The sequence below is a fragment of the Bufo gargarizans genome, chromosome 4 (genome assembly GCF_014858855.1).
Source record: "Bufo gargarizans isolate SCDJY-AF-19 chromosome 4, ASM1485885v1, whole genome shotgun sequence".
Classification (NCBI taxonomy): Eukaryota; Metazoa; Chordata; class Amphibia; order Anura; family Bufonidae; genus Bufo; species Bufo gargarizans.
This window is the reverse complement of record NC_058083.1, coordinates 221,995,926-222,013,324: the sequence shown is the minus strand read 5'-3', so window position 1 is coordinate 222,013,324 and position 17,399 is coordinate 221,995,926. Positions and strand designations below refer to the sequence as shown.

The 17,399-nt window shown below is 38.9% G+C and overlaps 1 protein-coding gene across 1 annotated transcript in view; it reads left to right on the top strand.

The window, feature by feature from the left end:
* The window catches only part of CSMD1 (CUB and Sushi multiple domains 1), a 2,061,198-nt gene that overhangs the window by 1,674,588 nt on the left and 369,211 nt on the right, over positions 1-17,399 (top strand). Inside the window, exon 37 of the mRNA XM_044291097.1 lies at positions 1,664-1,768. Coding sequence (XP_044147032.1) covers positions 1,664-1,768 — 105 coding nt within the window. The remainder of the gene's footprint in view (positions 1-1,663; positions 1,769-17,399) is intronic.

The window sequence follows — 17,399 nt, the reverse complement described above, 5'->3', positions numbered from 1 at the left end:
TGAGAACATGTATCCATCATGCCTTGTTACCACTGTGCAGGCTGGTGGTGGTGGTGTAATGGTGTGGGGGATGTTTTCTGGGCACACTTTAGGCCCCTTAGTGCCAATTGGCCATCGTTTAAATGCCACGGGCTACCTGAGCATTGTTTCTGACCATGTCCATCCCTTCATGACCACCATGTACCCATTCTCTGATGGTTACTTCCAGCAGGATAATGCACCATGTCACAAAGCTCAAATCATTTCAAATTGGTTTCTTGAACATGACAATGAGTTCACTGTACTAAAATGGCCCCCACAGTCACCAGATCTCAACCCAATAGAGCATCTTTGGGATGTGGTGGAACGGGAGCTTCAAGCCCTGGATGAGCATCCCTCAAATCTCCATCAACTGCAAGATGCTATCAATATGGGCCAACATTTCTAAAGAATGCACCTTGTTGAATCAATGCCACGTAGAATTAAGGCAGTTCTGAAGGCAAAAGGGGTCCAACACCGTATTAGTATGGTGTTCCTAATAATTCTTTAGTTGAGTGTATGTATATGTATATGTATATATATATATATATATATATATATATACATATATATAAAAGGAAAAGTATGGCAGCACCAATTCACAACATAAATGGCGGGGGCTATGTCCTAGTGTGTCACTGCTTACCCACAAAATGCAGACGAAAACGGACAGCACACTGGATGTGCTGTCTGTTTTCGTATATATATATATATATATATATATATATATATATATATATATTAGTAATTACACATTTTTTACAATTATTAAAAAAATATAAAATATATAAATTTAATTTAGCTATTTAGCCTCTATTCAATTTTTGTGCTGTTTTAGCTGTAGAAAAAGAAAAAAGAAAAAAAATGCCTGTTCCATTACGTAACAGACACAGACTTTTCGCGACAGACCCTATTGACATGTTCAACAAGTTTTTATGATGCCACCCAGCATTATTACCAGGAAAAATATTGCTGAATACTGTGTCCCTTTTCAATGGATTCTGTGATAGAGGCTACTAACTAAGACTCATTCACAGATTTGAAGGAGGCCTGACATTCAGTTGCTCATAAACAGAAAAAAATAATTATTTATGTGCTCATTACAAATCACAAAAGCCTCTTTAACTGCTTCAAGTTAGCACAAGTTAGCAATATTAGTCATCATAGGCACAATGCCCAAAGAGCAGCTGCCGGGAATATGACTTCCTCACAACAGCTCTGCTCTATTAACGTACTGTACTTGTAAATGCAACAATGTGAATAATTAATGTACTGTATATTTTACAATTGTTTGCCACTTGTTTCCCTTATTTGATAGTTAAAGGGTTCCAATGAAGGAGGTTTACTTTCACCTGAGCAAGTGCTACTGTAATATAGTATATAGAAAAATTTATATTAAAAATATTTGTCAAAATTATATTTTACTGAATATATCCTCAAAATTGGCACTTAATATATATATTTCTGCAAATACTTCAGTGTGCAAGTGATAGTATTATTACTGTGTAACTTTGTAACTTGACAAGTGGATTATTTCTTGATCATCATATGGATTTTACAGTTTAATCTTTATAATCTTTCCAATATTATCTACCTAGTAACTGTATTTTGTTTAATTAAGCACACTTTTTTTTTCTTTTTTAAGGGACAACTGTGCCAGCTCTACTAAACAGCACATCAAATCAGCTATACCTGCATTTCCACACTGATATCAGTGTATCAGCAGCAGGATTTCATCTGGAATACAAGAGTAAGTTATCATTAAAATGCCATAAATTACTAATGTGCATTCAAATTCAGATTTCAAAGAGTCCGAAAACATACTTCTGACATTAGGTGATGAGACTGGTGATAGTATTCCCAGGACAAATGCAAATGATTAGGGTTCATGCACAAGTCCATATTATGGCTCTACTTTGTACAGAGCCATAATAGAACTTTCATAGCGGTGCATTAGCCCTTTACTTTATGTCCCCATTACATACATTGTATTTTGGATTCTATAGACATTTGATAGCATACTGGATTTACTGAGGTATTCTCTTCCAGAATCATTACTTCTAGGGAATAATACCTCCTTACACATAAAGTCTTGCTCTGGAACGCTCTGTATATAGCAGTGCACAAAGCACTATACAGCTCTATGCTAAATGAGGCATAAAGGCAATCTCACTCCAGGAGTATAGTGGAGTAGGAAAACTTGAGCAACTTTTCTAGACAAAAGTGTTAGGTTTAAGGACAAGCCAAATTTATCAAACAACCTATGACATTTGATAATTGTGGCGCAAAGTACTCTAACACATACTCAAGCAAACCTGGCTTCAAATATTTTCCTTATGATAAATTCACCCCATAGTTCTGCCTGGGTGTTTTATCATGGACTGAGTTTTCCCCTGAATGTTTTATAGAACTTGGTTTAAAACATTGCATCATATGAAGTGTGCTGCCATTTTCATGATGACTAAATATGGCCCTATTGAAATGCATTACCACCTTATTTCAGATATGTATGATTAGAAATGAGCAAATTCCTAAAATTTGCTTTGGGTCTGATTTGCCTATGTTAATGTATCTGATCCAAATAAATTTGACCACAATCAAAAGTGCTTTGATTGCCAAGTCTCTCTTCTCATGTCAATTCTCCTAAATGAAATCGCATAAAATTTGGATTTGTTAGAATCAGAAAGTTTGCTCATCTTCATATGTGATACAAAACTAAAATATAGCTATGTGCATATGACCTTTTCAATTCTATTCATAGACAAACTTTCTATGTTGTGCCATTCTATTTATATAATTAATTTCATAAGGTTTTTATGATGATTAGTTCTTCTGTGACATCTATGACTTCTTATTCATTGTTATTATTCATTTACACCAGTGTTTGTCTGGAACAATACATGAACTATTTATTTTGAACCTTTGAATTTATAGGAAAGGCAGAATCCATATTAAGACCATGAGGCATACAGGCATTTTTCATTGTCACTATGTAATCTGCACTAGTTCAGACTATTGTTTTTATTATGGAAAACCTTTTGCAATTACTGAAATTAAACAAAGGAGCTTGGAATGCTATTACATTACACAGACATTTAATTTATTTAACAGAAATATTTTTTTTCTCCTCAAAAATGCCTTAACCTTTCCAAAGTGAATAGGGGTCTGTGCAATAACAGTATGATTAATGGATGACGAAGGTCAAATTAACAGAACATTCTTATATTTTGTTACAAAGCTATTTTCATGGCTTGTAAAATTGAATAAAATTCATTCTTTCAACTGTTCGGCTTTATTTCTTAGAAAAGTAATCTTAATTAGTAATCTTTAAACATGGGAACATCTATGCAGAATAGTATAAGCCTCAATTCTTTCTAGAAATTAAAATTCTCTTTCTTCCAATATCATAATTCTCAAAAAACTACACACACAAATTACCATAAGTCTGTTGGTCAAATGCTATCCTTCCAGTCATATAAATATATATGTTAATTAACAACCTTATTCTGTAGTCCAGGCATCCTCAAACTGCGGCCCTCCAGCTGTTGCAAAACTACAACTCCCAGCATGCCTGAACAGCCTACAGGTATCAGCCTACAGCAGGGCTTTGTGGGAGTTGTAGTTTTACAACAGATGGAGGGCAGAAGTTTGAGGATGCCTGCTGTAGTCTGTAGTGGTACCTTGGAACCGAACCCGAGTTTGGGAAATGTTTTTTTTTACAGTACAAATTCATTTACTAAGTTTTTGCTCGAAGTCTCGTGAGCAATAACTTCTGTTCATCGGAGCCAATCCATTCTAATACTATACGGAACTCCTGCTCCGTACAGTATTAGAACAAAGTTTTATGCAAATCGATTTTGGATGTTTCATCCAAAGTCGATTTGCTCATCTCTAATTATGCCATTATGACCATAATTTCCACTTATGAAAGTCGTCAACACTTTGTTTGTTGGTAAAAGATCAATTGCGTTATGGATTCCATTACCACGGACCATAGCGCAATTCTATGATTGAATACCTAATGGATCGGATCTGTTTTGCAGCCCATAGACTTCTATCATAACGTAATGAATAATGGAATGCCTCTAAAGGCATTCTGTTGTGCATTCCGTCATATAATTGCATTATGGTCCGTGGTAATGGAATCCATAACGCAATTCACCTTTTACCAACAAACAAAGAGTGAACAAATTTCATAAGTGGAAATGCGCTCATCTCTAACCATAGCACCACTCTTGTCTACTGGTTTAATGATGATTTCCTTATTGTTTTTCATTGATGTATGACCCTCATGTCCTAATGTTGGATAGATGGCTCCCATCTGTGTAAAAAGTGATGGATTTTGCCATAGAAACATAGAAACATAGAATGTGTCGGCAGATAAGAACCATTTGGCCCATCTAGTCTGCCCAATATATCTGAATCCTATGAATAGTCCCTGGCCCTATCTTATATGAAGGATAGCCTTATGCCTATCCCATGCATGCTTAAACTCCTTCACTGTATTTGCAGCTACCACTTCTGCAAGAAGGCTATTCCATGCATCCACTACTCTCTCAGTAAAGTAATACTTCCTTATATTACTTTTAAACCTTTGCCCCTCTAATTTAAAACTGTGTCCTCTTGTGGTAGTTTTTCTTCTTTTAAATATGCTCTCCTCCGTTACCGAGTTGATTTACCTTTATGTATTTAAAAGTTTCTATCATATCCCCTCTGTCTCTTCTTTCTTCCAAGCTATACATATTAAGGTCTTTTAACCTTTCCTGGTAAGTTTTATCCTGCAATCCATGTACTAGTTTAGTAGCTCTTCTCTGAACTCTCTCTAGAGTATCTATATCCTTCTGGAGATATGGCCTCCAGTACTGCGCACAATACTCCAAGTGAGGTCTCACCAGTGTTCTGTACAGCGGCATAAGCACTTCACTCTTTCTACTGCTTATACCTCTCCCTATACATCCAAGCATTCTGCTGGCATTTCGTGCTGCTCTATTACATTGTCTCCCACCTTTAAGTCTTCTGAAATAATTACTCCTAAATCCCTTTCCTCAGATACTGAGGTCAGGACTGTGTCAAATATTCTATATTCTGCCCTTGGGTTTTTACACCCCAGGTGCATTATCTTGCACTTATCCACATTAAATTTCAGTTGCCAGAGTTCTGACCATTCTTCTAGTTTTCCTAAATCCTTTTCCATTTGGCGTTTCCCTCCAGGAACATCAACCCTGTTACATATCTTTGTGTCATCAGCAAAAAGACAAACCTTACCATCGAGGCCTTTTGCAATATCACTTATGAAGATATTAAACAAAATTGGTCCCAGTACAGATCCCTGTGGAACCCCACTGGTAACATGACCTTGTTTTGAATGTTCTCCATTGACTACAACCCTCTGTTGTCTGTCACTCAGCCACTGCCTAATCCACTCAACAATATGGGAGTTCATGCTCAATGACTGCAGTTTATTGATAAGTCTTCTATGTGGGACAGTGTCAAAAGCCTTACTAAAATCTAGATATGCGATGTCTACTGCACCTCCATCGTCTATTATTTTGGTCACCCAGTCAAAAAAATCTATAAGATTTGTTTGACATGATCTCCCTGAAGTAAACCCATGTTGTTTTTCATCTTGCAATCCATGGGATTTTAGATGTTCCACAATCCTATCCTTTAATAGGGTTTCCATTAATTTGCCTACTATTGATGTCAGACTCACTGGTCTATAGTTGCTCGATTCCTCTCTACTACCTTTCTTGTGAATGGGCACGACATTTGCCAATTTTCAATCTTCCGGGACGACTCCTGTTACTAATGATTGGTTAAATAAATCTGTTAACGGTTTTGCCAGCTCACCACTAAGCTCTTTTAATAATTTTGGGTGTATCTCATCAGGCCCCTGTGACTTATTTGTCTTCACTTTAGACAGCAAACTTAGAACATCTTCCTCTGTAAAGACACATGCATCAAACGATTTATTAGTCATCCTTTCTAGTGGAGGTCCTTCTCCTTCTTTTTCTTTTGTAAAAACTGAACTGAAGTATTCATTAAGGCAGTCGGCTAGCCCTTTATTCTCTTCTACATACCTTCCGTCCTTTGTTTTTAATTTAGTTATTCCTTGTTTTAATTTCCTTTTTTCATTTATATATCTGAAGAATGTCTTATCCCCCTTTTTCATAGACTGAGCTAGTTTTTCTTCTGCCTGAGCTTTAGAAATTCTTATAACTAGCTTGGCCTCTTTCTGCGCCTAATCTTGTAGATTTCCTTATCTTCATTGCTCTGGTTTTTTTTTATAATTACAAAATGCTAGCTTTTTATTTTTAATGATTTGGGCCACTTCTGCTGAGTACCACAGTGGTCTCTTCCTTTTTTTGCTTTTACTGACAAGTCTAATGCAATTTTCTGTTGCCTTCAATAATGCACCTTTTAAGTAGTCCCATTTCTCCTGGACTCCATGTAATCTGTTCCAGTCTGATAAGGACTAGTGATGAGCGGGAGGTGCCATATTCGATTTCGCGATATTTCGCGAATATTCGATTGAATATTCGTGTTATATTCGTCGAAATCGAATATTCGCATATTATTCCAATTATCGCGAAAAATATGCGATTTATTCAATCACGTATTGCAAATTTTTTCTTGGCTAGGCTAATATGTGTATTTTACGAAATTTCGTAATATTGCTCTAACTTCGTCTCTTAGAATATTACGAATATTCTAAAAGACGAAGTTAGAGCAATATTACGAAATTTCGTAAAATACACATATAGATTGTAATTTAGCTAATATAGTGCTATAATCCCTTTTTTTCCTCAAATTTTTTTTGCTTCTTCTGAACTTAAGTTTTGTAAAATATGTACACTATTAAAAAATATTACTATAGCAGTATATTAGCTTAAATACAATCTATGTGTATTTTACGAAATTTTGTAATATTGCTCCAATTTCGCCTTTTAGAATATTACGAATATTCTAAAAGACGAAGTTAGAGCAATATTAAGAATATTACTAATTTCATTTTTGAAAAGTCTGTTTTTCTAAAATCTCAAACTTTTGTTTTTGTGTGGTGGGACTCTTTCACAGTTCTTATATTAAACCACACTGACTGGTGATCACTAGATCCCAAGGTTTCGCCTACAATGACATCATATACTGAATCCCCATTTGTGAATACCAAATCCAAAATGGCCTCCCTCCGGGTTGGCTCCTCAACCATTTGTTGTAGGGATAACCCCAGTAGGGAATTTAGAATATCTGTACTCCTGGTAGAACTTGCTATTTTGGTTTTCCAGTTTATATCTGGAAGATTGAAATTTCCCATAATGATAACTTCTCCTTTCATTGTCATTTTAGCTATTTCTTCAACTAGTAGATCATCTAGTTCTTTAACTTGACCAGGTGGTCTATATATCACACCTACACGAGTTACTGCATGATTAGCAAACTGCAATGTAACCCAAACTGACTCTATGTTGGCCTCACCAACTTGTATTAGGTTAGATTTAATGCTATCTTTCACATACAGAGCCACTCCTCCTCCTTTCTTGCCTTCTCTGTCTCTTCTGTATAAAGAGTACCCTGGTATGGTTATGTCCCAGTCATTTCTTTCATTAAACCATGTCTCCGTAACAGCCACTAAATCTACATTCTCAGATGCCATTATTGACCCAAGTTCATTGATTTTTTACCTAAACTGCGAGCATTTGTAGACAGAACTCTGAGCTTATCATTTCTTAACCTCTGTGCTTCTGACCTGTTCTGGCATTGTTTCGGGGGGCAATTGGACTCTTTTATTTTCACTCTTTTGCCCCCCCTTCCAAGTTTAAATACTCTTTCGCAAATTCTTGGAGTTGTTCACTAAGTACATTTGTTCCTTTGAGAGAAAGATGCAAACCATCTTTTTTGTACAGTTCCTTTCTATTCCAAGTAGAGCTATCATGAGAAACAAAGCCAAATCCTTGCTCTTGACACCATTTACCAAGCCATATGTTGAACTCCTTTATGCGCCTCTGCCTATCATTCTGAACATTATGCACAGGCAGAACTTCAGAAAATGAAATGGTGGATGCAAAATCCTGTACATCATTACCAAGTGTGATAAAAGATTTTTTCACCTCTGACACTTCATTGCAAGCCAGGTCATTTGTCCCTAGATGGACAAGAACATCCACGTCCCCTTCCTGCTTTGCTTGCTTAACAATATTAATAATACGTCTTCTATCTCTTCTAGCAGTAGCCCCAGGGAGACATCTCACAAAACCATTTTCTTTAAGCTAAGTCCACAAAATATTGTGTCTAAAGGACTCCTTACCTGTTGTATTTCCACTCCTATCTCCTAGGATGGGTTCTGCATAATAAAAATACTCCTTCAGGTGTAGTCTTCTGAGATAATTTTCTATATTACTGCATAGTTTAATTTTATCCAGGGCTTTGGAAGAACAAAATGAAAGCCCACTAGAGAACATATCACATTCCACTTTATTGGGTTTTTAATTAGAGACATAGATAACACATTTAAATGGTTCAGTGACTATATGGGAGCAGCGGTCCTCACTGTGAGGTTTTGGCTTTGTTCTGTGTTTATGTTGATCCTTGCATTAAGTCTCAGTCAATGGATTTTCATTTTTATTTTATTTTTTGAAATGTCCACAGCTTGTTGTACTACTGTTGTAGTAGATAAGACAGGGCAGAAGACTGTAGAAGACAATGATTAGCTCCAGTAATCATATGGATGCATGTCACATGATCACTGCAGGACAAGTAAATAAAAACAGCCAAGGATCACAAGAGTATATTTTTTTTTTACTTTATAATATTTTGTGGACTTAGCTTAATCTATAAACTTCTTGGATAACTCATTTAAATATTACTAATTAGAAACTGAATGATCCACATTAATAAACATACAGGTCTGTCTCATTCCTTACTTTTCATTTTGGCTCAACATATCCTGAGATTTTGTGATCCTGTGTTACAAGATGTCTATCCTATGTGTGTCTATGTGTGGCCACCCAGTGGTTATGTTGTGTATAGCAGTCTGTCAAGGGTTTTGCTAACATGCTGAAATATTGTATTAAATTTGTTTCATAAGAGATTGAAGTTTTTAACTAAATTTTAGCTAAGATAATGTTGGACATATCTGTATCCCACTGGTATAGTACTCATATTCTCACATGAATATTTACTTGTTTTCATCAATGATGTTAGGTGTAGAAACATATTTGATATTTTTTTCATCTAGAACTAATGAAGGGTTAAAATTCAAATCTTAGAGAGGGCTCACCAGCTGCTCCAGAATGGTATGTGTGCACCTGCAAGAGGATTCACCCAGTCCTCTAGAACAATTAAAAAAGCAGGTAACAGTAGTAGGGCACACCAGACACTTAATGCCACACGGAGGGTTAATTTACACGTTATTTATTAGAGGTAGTAACATATAATAATTATAATAATTAAAACATATTAAAAATACTAAAATACTAAAAAAATCTTTAAAACATATAATGTCCTTAAATGTATCCAATGGTGAATAGATGCAATGTTGTAACAAAAGGTAGTCTTTCTTGAGATTTTTATAAACTCACACCTTATTGTGACCGGAGTAAAGCAATTGATCAGGTGGGATCGTTGAGAGGGTAATCACTCAAATGGTGTAGCAATACCGCTAGGTTTTTTACTGCCTGCTTACAAAAATAGACCGGAATAGTTTACTCACTGTTTCAGTTGATACCGGACCTATTTACCTCACTCGTGGCATCCCACGTGCAGTGAAGGTGATGTTGGTAGTGATACAATGCGGTTTGGCTTGTTGCGGTAATGTTGGAAGATTTTCGGGATCCTCAGTGGTCGGGTGTCAATGCATTGTTCTTGAGATGGTCTGGTCACTCTAATCTTCAATATAGTTATAGTCCAGATTTGCAGGGTTACACCAGAAATACCAATCTCAGCAAAGAACAGCAAGTATCCAGCTTTCCTGGATATCAGAGTGAAAGAACACCGATCCCTCTCTTTAAGCGCTTTTTATCCTCAAATGCCGTGTTTGTTTCTCATGGGATTAAGTTACCATACGCGTTTCGGAGCTTAATCCAGCTCCACCACTGAAGAAGGAGCTAAAGTAAGCTCCGAAACGCGTATGGTAACTTAATCCCATGAGAAACAAACACGGCATTTGAGGATAAAAAGCGCTTGAAGAGAGGGATCGGTGTTCTTTTACTCCGGTCACAATAAGGTGTGAGTTTATAAAACTCTCAAGAAAGACTACCTTTTGTTACAACATTGCATCTATTCACCATTGGATACATTTAAGGACATTATATGTTTTAAAGATTTTTTTAGTATTTTTAATATGTTTTAATTATTATAATTATTATATGTTACTACCTCTAATAAATAACGTGTGAATTAACCCTCCGTGTGGCATTAAGTGTCTGGTGTGCCCTACTACTGTTACCTGCTTTAAGAACTAATGAAGCAATAATGTGTATAGCAAACTTAGAAGGGGTTGTCTAGTTTAAAAAACGCTTCTTAAATAGTTTGTTAGGGATTGTTGAGTTAATAGTGCACAGTTACCCATTTAGGACCCTCAACTATTAGCCAAAGTGGAGATTGGTTCCAAAAGGTGTTTCTTTGTTTCCTACTCTGGAGGACATGCATTGATTTAAATGAAAACTGTGCAATCCTTAATTTCCCATGTGGTGATGCTGCAAGGAAATTAAACACTTGTTGCAAAATTCCTTTAACGATTACAGTTGAGTTTGCCTCTAGCTATAGATCCAAGGTAACTTATTTTAAGGTGACCCTTCTAACAAAAATAGATTTTGGGAGTAGATAATTTCTTCAAGCGATTTGAATTTTATTAAAATAAAATTGACAACTATTGTAATTGTATTCTAGAGCTCTGAGTAAGGTAAGCTATGGAAAATAGATTCCAATTCCCTAATTCTTACCATTCTTACTATGTTAAAATGTGACACATTTAGGTTTATCGAAATTATCTATATCTAGCCAAACTAGGCAATGTGAATTACTGGAAAAGGGCCATGGCCTAATTTGTGACATTTACCTCCCAATTTTTTTCCCCATTTCTACTTGTGCAAGTGTCTAGCCATGCACCTATTTTATCATCCCACCAATGCACTGTGATAAATCTAGAGCATGCGTACCAAGCTAGTCTAAATTTACATAATCTATAGGTTGAATAAATCTCCCCAATGCATTTTTCAATGCTATTCTGTGAATCCTAAAGGAGGTGGGGCACAAACATTAAACATACAGAGGGGTGTGATATACTTATACTTTCTAACATAGGAAGTATATTAAGATGCATTTGTATTGTGCAGCAGTTGTGTGCGGTTCTGCTGCGATACTGCAGCTATACCCAGGGACAAACACTATTGGAATAACTAATTGCAACTGGTGTGATATACCAGTTGCCCCCCCAAAAAACTGATTGAGGCAGGGGTGTGATATACGTATAATATGCTTTCTATATAGTGCATTTGCATTGTGCAGCAGTTGTGTGTGGTTCTGCTGAGATACCGCAGCTATACAGAGGGACAAACGCTATTGGAACAACTAAATGCAACTGATGTGATAAACCAGTTGCCCCCCAAAAAAACTGATTGAGGCAGCGGTGTAATATACCTATAATATAATTTCCATATAGTGCATTTGTATTGTGCAGCAGTTGTGTGTGGTTCTGCTGAGATACCGCAACTATACAGAGGGACTAACGCTATTGGAACAACTAAATGCAACTGGTGTGATATAACAGTTGCCCCCCAAAAAACTAATCGAGGCAGGGGTGTGAAACAACTATAATATAATTTCTATATAGTGCATTTGTATTGTGCAGCAGTTGTGTGTGGTTCTGCTGAGATACCGCAACTATACAGAGGGACTAACGCTATTGGAACAACTAATTGCAACTGATGTGATATACCAGTTGCCCCCCCAAAAAACAGATTTAGGCAAGGGTGTGATATACGTATAATATGCTTTCTATATAGTGCATTTGCATTGTGCAGCAGTTGTGTGTGGTTCTGCTGAGATACCGCAGCTATACAGAGGGACAAACTCTATTGGAACAACTAAATGCAACTGATGTGATATACCAGTTGCCCCCCAAAAAAACTGATTGAGGCAGCGGTGTAATATACCTATAATATAATTTCCATATAGTGCATTTGTATTGTGCAGCAGTTGTGTGTGGTTCTGCTGAGATACCGCAACTATACAGAGGGACTAACGCTATTGGAACAACTAAATGCAACTGGTGTGATATAACAGTTCCCCCCCAGAAAACTAATCAAGGCAGGGGTGTGAAACAACTATAATATAATTTCTATATAGTGCATTTGTATTGTGCAGCAGTTGTGTGTGGTTCTGCTGAGATACCGCAACTATACAGAGGGACTAATGCTATTGGAACAACTAATTGCAACTGATGTGATATACCAGTTGCCCCCCCAAAAAACAGATTGAGGCAAGGGTGTGATATACGTATAATATGCTTTCTATATAGTGCATTTGCATTGTGCAGCAGTTGTGTGTGGTTCTGCTGAGATACCGCAGCTATACAGAGGGACAAACTCTATTGGAACAACTAAATGCAACTGATGTGATATACCAGTTGCCCCCCAAAAAAACTGATTGAGGCAGCGGTGTAATATACCTATAATATAATTTCCATATAGTGCATTTGTATTGTGCAGCAGTTGTGTGTGGTTCTGCTGCGATACTGCAGCTATACCCAGGGACAAACACTATTGTAATAACTAATTGCAACTGGTGTGATATACCAGTTGCCCCCCCAAAAAACTGATTGAGGCAGGGGTGTGATATACGTATAATATGCTTTCTATATAGTGCATTTGCATTGTGCAGCAGTTGTGTGTGGTTCTGCTGAGATACCACAGCTATACAGAGGGACAAACGCTATTGGAACAACTAAATGCAACTGATGTGATAAACCAGTTGCCCCCCAAAAAAACTGATTGAGGCAGCGGTGTAATATACCTATAATATAATTTCCATATAGTGCATTTGTATTGTGCAGCAGTTCTGTGTGGTTCTGCTGAGATACCGCAACTATACAGAGGGACTAACGCTATTGGAACAACTAAATGCAACTGGTGTGATATAACAGTTGCCCCCCAAAAAACTATTCGAGGCAGGGGTGTGAAACAACTATAATATAATTTCTATATAGTGCATTTGTATTGTGCAGCAGTTGTGTGTGGTTCTGCTGAGATACCGCAACTATACAGAGGGACTAACGCTATTGGAACAACTAATTGCAACTGATGTGATATACCAGTTGCCCCCCCAAAAAACAGATTGAGGCAAGGGTGTGATATACGTATAATATGCTTTCTTTATAGTGCATTTGCATTGTGCAGCAGTTGTGTGTGGTTCTGCTGAGATACCGCAGCTATACAGAGGGACAAACTCTATTGGAACAACTAAATGCAACTGATGTGATATACCAGTTGCCCCCCAAAAAAACTGATTGAGGCAGCGGTGTAATATACCTATAATATAATTTCCATATAGTGCATTTGTATTGTGCAGCAGTTGTGTGTGGTTCTGCTGAGATACCGCAACTATACAGAGGGACTAACGTTATTGGAACAACTAAATGCAACTGGTGTGATATAACAGTTGCCCCCCAGAAAACTAATCAAGGCAGGGGTGTGAAACAACTATAATATAATTTCTATATAGTGCATTTGTATTGTGCAGCAATTGTGTGTGGTTCTGCTGAAATACTGCAGCTATACAAAGGGACAAACGCTATTGGAACAACTAATTGCAACTGAAGTGATATACCTGTTGCCCCCCAAAATAAACTGATTAAGCGGTTTGATATAGCTGCTTCCAGCAATTAACCATTAAAGGGGTTCTATATACCTGCTTCCACAAATACTTCTCTTCTATAGGGACGTTGTAACAGGGTAATTTTGAAAATGATTGGCAGAGGAAGAGGCAGGCCATTCCGCAGGGATGGTAGGGGTCACGCAGGTGCATCAGGCCAGAGCCTAAGTGGGAGGTTGGAGAAGGTGCGTGCGATTATATCAAACGACGCACCAAAGTTGGTTAAGTGGCTCTTTGAGCTTTCAACTTTTGCACCCTCTTTGTCCTCTGTATCTGCACCTTCCTCACTCTCTGCTGTGTGCACCCCCAAAAGACACCACCACTACCACCACCAGCACAGCCCCTCCACTCGAGTCAGAGGAATTATTTTGCCATCCATTCCCAGTCCTTACCGATATGCAGCCATTCTTGACAGCAGATGAGAAAGAGGGTGTAGCAACAGCCGCCACCTAGAGGTCTGATGACAGTAACCAGATCATCCCAAGGACGGAGGTCCCCGCTGTTGCTGCCTACTCCGAGATCTCTAATGTCAGTGGTGGTGAAGGTGACGATGATGACGTGTCAATGGATGTCACGTGGGTGCCCACAAGAGAGGAAGGGGAGGGGAGTTCAGAGGGAGAGACAGAGCAGCAGATAGGTGGTAGAAGTAGGAGAAGCAGGCAGAACTCACAGTGCACAGGAGGCAAAAAGATAACTGCAAATGTATATAGAGAGAGCCATCCACTATGCACAGTCACATCTGGCACTCCCAGGATACCGTCACATGGCTCCGCAGTGTGGGCCTTTTTTAACGTGTCCACTGCTGACAATAGTATTGCCATCTGCAGCCTGTGCTGTCGACCCATAACTCGGGGTAAACCCAACATTCACCTAGGGACGACCTAGCCTCCCATGACCGAGCCCAATGGGAGCAACACTGTCAGAACCCACAAAGCCACACTCCCTGAGCTCCAAGTCCTGCCTCTTCTCCTTCTCCTCTCTCCTTCCATTTGTCCTCCACTCCACATTCCACCATGCCGTCGACGCGTTTATCTGGCAAAAGGCAGACTTTCGTGGCCCAAATGTTCAAACGTAAAAAGTTGATGAAGCTGGATAACCCTCTTGCCCAAAGGCTGACCGCCAGCTTGTCGGAACTGCTAGCCCTCCAACTACTGCCATATAAACTTATGGACTCAGATGCCTTTAGAAAATTTTTGCCATTGGCACACCGCAATGGAAGTTCCCAGGAAGGAAATTTTTCTCACAGAAAGGCATCTCAGCGCTATATGGTCATGTTCAGCAGAAAGTGAATGTATCTCTGGCACACAGTGTCGGTGCTAAGATACATCTGACCACAGACACATGGTCTAGCAAACACGGGCAGGGAAGGTACATAACTTTTACTGCCCACTGGATGAACCTTCTGACAGCTGTCAAGCATGCAACCCATGACATCTGTGTGGATTTGGTGATTACCAAACTGGTCAGTCGCAGCCAGGGCACCATCAGTGACATCAAACCTTACGCCTTCTTTGTGGAGTGTGCATTGCATTGTGTCATTGATCAAGCAGTCGAGGAGCAGGAGCAGGAACATGAGGAAGTCGTAATGCTGAATCAATTCCCTGGGGGGATTATCCATCTTGGAAAAGGCAGCAGGAGTCTGAAGAGGAGTCAGAGGAGAATAGTGCCTGGGGGGAGGAGAAGGTGCAAGAAGAGCAGGCTTTAAACGTTTCTGGGATTCTGGGTGTTGTCCGTGGACGGGGGAGGAGACCGAGGATGACCTTCTCCTGGGAGATGAGCAGGTGCTAGGCCGCTCCACCGCTTCCAATTTAGTGCAAATGGGGGCCTTCATGCTCCAGCATTTTAAGAGGGACCCCCGTATAAATAGCATAAAGGGCAAGGACCAGTATTTGGTGGCAACGTATAAAGACCCCTGGTACAAACACAAAATGCTGGACATATTACCAGCATCACAAAGTGCTGTCAAAATGCAGCATTTCCAGGCCTTGATTCGAGAATGATGCATTCTGCTGTTGCGGGCGCTGGCAGAGGAATTTCCATCCACAGAGAAACAGTTGCAGGTACCAATCCTACAGCTCAGAGGGCGGTTTGCAGATGTGTTGGTCACTTCGGATATGAGATCATTCTCGCAGCCAACCCATCAATAGCAACCCTCGGGGCACAGCCTCAGGGAACACCTAGAGTGACAGGTGTCTAACTACATCGGGTTAACGGCCGATGTGGATGCTCTGAGAAGTGAGGAACCCCTTGACTACTTGGTGTGCAGGCTTGACCTGTGGCCAGACCTGGCACAATTTGCCATAGAACTCTTGGCTTGTCCCTTGTCGAGTGTTGTGTTCAAAAGGGAGATTAGCGCAGCAGGAGGGATTGTGACCGATAAGCACACTTGCCTAGCTCACAACAGTAAAATTGTCATACGGTGACCGCCTAATGTACCTCCAGCCACAGTATCAATTGTTCTTTTCTGTACGGTGAATGAATAATGTTTGGGGCCTATAGTCCACTGGCCTGCAATGAAATTGATATCCATTGACCATCTAATATACCTCCAGCCACATAATCACTTGATGTTTTCTGTCTGGTGAATGCCTAATGTTTGGGGTCTGTTTTCCCGTGGTCTAAAATACAATTTTTCTAGGCTCCAGCAGGGCAAATTTTTTAGAGTTTTCCTTTAAGATGCATAAAAATGGCCCCTGATTAAAATACATATTTTTTGTGGGAACTTTTGCCATCGATCCTCATTTGGTATGTTACTGTCCATGTTGTGGGATGATTTGTGCACTTCTAGTAAATATTTGGTGGCTGCTATTATGACATGAAGGCTTTTCAGATTCACCTGTATTAAAGTGACTGGGGCCCACCACGAACATGCGGTTCGCGAACATTTGATCGCGTTTGCGAATCGTCCTGGCCGATGTTCATCCATCACTACTCTGCAGTGATACATAAGCAGTAATACACATAAGAAGTTGAGTGTTTTTTTTTTGTTTGTTTGTTTTTTGATGGCCCTCTGTTCTCCCATTGTCTGCTCCCAAAGCTACACCAAAATACACAGTCTGGGATGCTGTGCTAAAATAATAATAGATAGGATTTGGGTGCGCATTCACAGCAGTCTCTACAATGTATTTCAGCAAGGCTTTAAACCCTAAACACAAAGAAATAGGAAGAGACAGTAGCAAAATAATAAAGAATGACCTGGAGACTCCTTATGTGCAGTACTACTCATGTATTACTTCAGGTGATAGTCCATGATCCTGGTGACACATTCCCATTAATGATCGTTTATAGAGTTGAGCAAATCAAACCCAACTAAGTAGAATTTGATCAGAATTTCAGGATAAATTTGATTTGCAGTAAAGCCGAATTTCCTTGTAGCGAATCAATTCAACCTGAAATAGTGTTGAAATCTTAACTGAAGATCTTGTCCAAAATCTTGTGTTGTTGTGATGTGTGTCGTCACCACACTGGCCGGCGTGACATCATCTGGGTCTGTGTGAGGGGTACAATGATGG